The 1,296-nt window shown below is 62.0% G+C and overlaps 1 protein-coding gene across 1 annotated transcript; it reads right to left on the reverse strand.

Annotated features, from left to right (window-relative positions):
* Positions 1-294: 294 nt before the first annotated feature.
* Positions 295-1,011, reverse strand: LOC123754188 (uncharacterized). The gene has a single exon (XM_045736398.2). The coding sequence runs from the start codon at positions 1,009-1,011 to the stop codon at positions 295-297; it is 717 nt and encodes a 238-aa protein (XP_045592354.2).
* Between the last annotated feature and the right edge of the window lie 285 nt (positions 1,012-1,296).

Below are 1,296 nucleotides of genomic sequence, written 5' to 3' on the forward strand. Positions count from 1 at the left end.
CAAAGAGGGGCTCTACCCTCACTTTTCCCGCAACAGCTGCTGCACTTGAAACAACTTGGACTACGCTTGGTCTACTCAGGAGATGGACATCACGCCAGCTACCCCGGTCCCCGACCTCTCTCTCCCCGATATCATGGGACCCTCGACCTCCCAGACTGGTACGGCAGGAGCCTCCTGCAAAACACTACTAAACCCAAGGTAATGTGAGGTTTTCCGTTCAAATTTAGTCAGAACCATCCCCAGTGCCGGCGTGTGCCTACCTCCGTCTCCTTGTGGCCCGTGTAGCAGCCTTAGCTAGTTCCCTAGGGCCTTCGGCGCGTTATGCTGCCCTGGGGGATCCAGGAGCGCCCTTCGGGCCCACATTGCGGTGCCGCTGCAGTCACTCGCTGCTGGTGCACGCCTAGGGCCAGCATGTGTGTGCCATGTCCCTAGAGGCCTGTGTGCCTTGGACACGCCCCAGCGGGCCTGCTGTGTGCCCGGGCGCCAGCCCTGCCTGGCCCCCTGTGACCGGCACGGCATCCTCCTTGGCGGCGACGCCACGTGGCCTGGCGTTGGTGGGCCTGTGCCCTCGGGGGCCCGTCCCCTGGGGCCCACGCCACGTCGATCGGCGCTGTCCTTGTGGGTGGGCGTCAGGGAGTACCTAGGCTTCCCCTCCCGTCCTTGGCTACCCCTCCCGCCTCCACACGTGCTCCCTGACGCCGATCTGCTGGGTACCATGGGCTGCCCTAGGGGCCAGGCTTCGCGCCGTGCACGGACGGGCGTGCCCGGCCGGGCTTCCTGCGTGATGCCAGGCGGCGACGCCACGTGGCCAGGTTCCTGCAGTCCCTTGCCAGTGCCTGCCCGGGACCCATGCCCTGGGCGGCGTTGGCCACGTGGCATGGCGCTACTTTGGGAGCTTGCTCTGGGCTGTCTCGCTTCCTTCCTCTCCCTCTTGGGCATTAAACCTCGTGGATTAGCGCGTGGCCCCACTGGCTCGAGGCTAGGTCTGCACGTGCTCGTCCGGGCGTGCATGTTTGTGGGGGTTTTCCTCGCCCTCGGGCATGAGACGCCCATGCATTGTGGCGGTGCCCATGGTGGGCACCGCCACAATGAGGCTATCTTGCCTAGGGACCGCCTCTTTTCTCGGCGTCGGGTAGGGCTTAGCTGTGACCCTGGAAACACAAACCGTAACTGTCTCTATTTTCCGCTTGTTACAACGTGTAATAAAGTTGTTACATCTTGGCTTAACGTGTTTATGACGTATTAGAACGTTGTTACAACTTGCTATATTGGTTGTTATAACTGGTTAGGAGGTGT

This window comes from Procambarus clarkii, chromosome 6 (genome assembly GCF_040958095.1).
Source record: "Procambarus clarkii isolate CNS0578487 chromosome 6, FALCON_Pclarkii_2.0, whole genome shotgun sequence".
In the NCBI taxonomy this organism is placed as follows: Eukaryota; Metazoa; Arthropoda; class Malacostraca; order Decapoda; family Cambaridae; genus Procambarus; species Procambarus clarkii.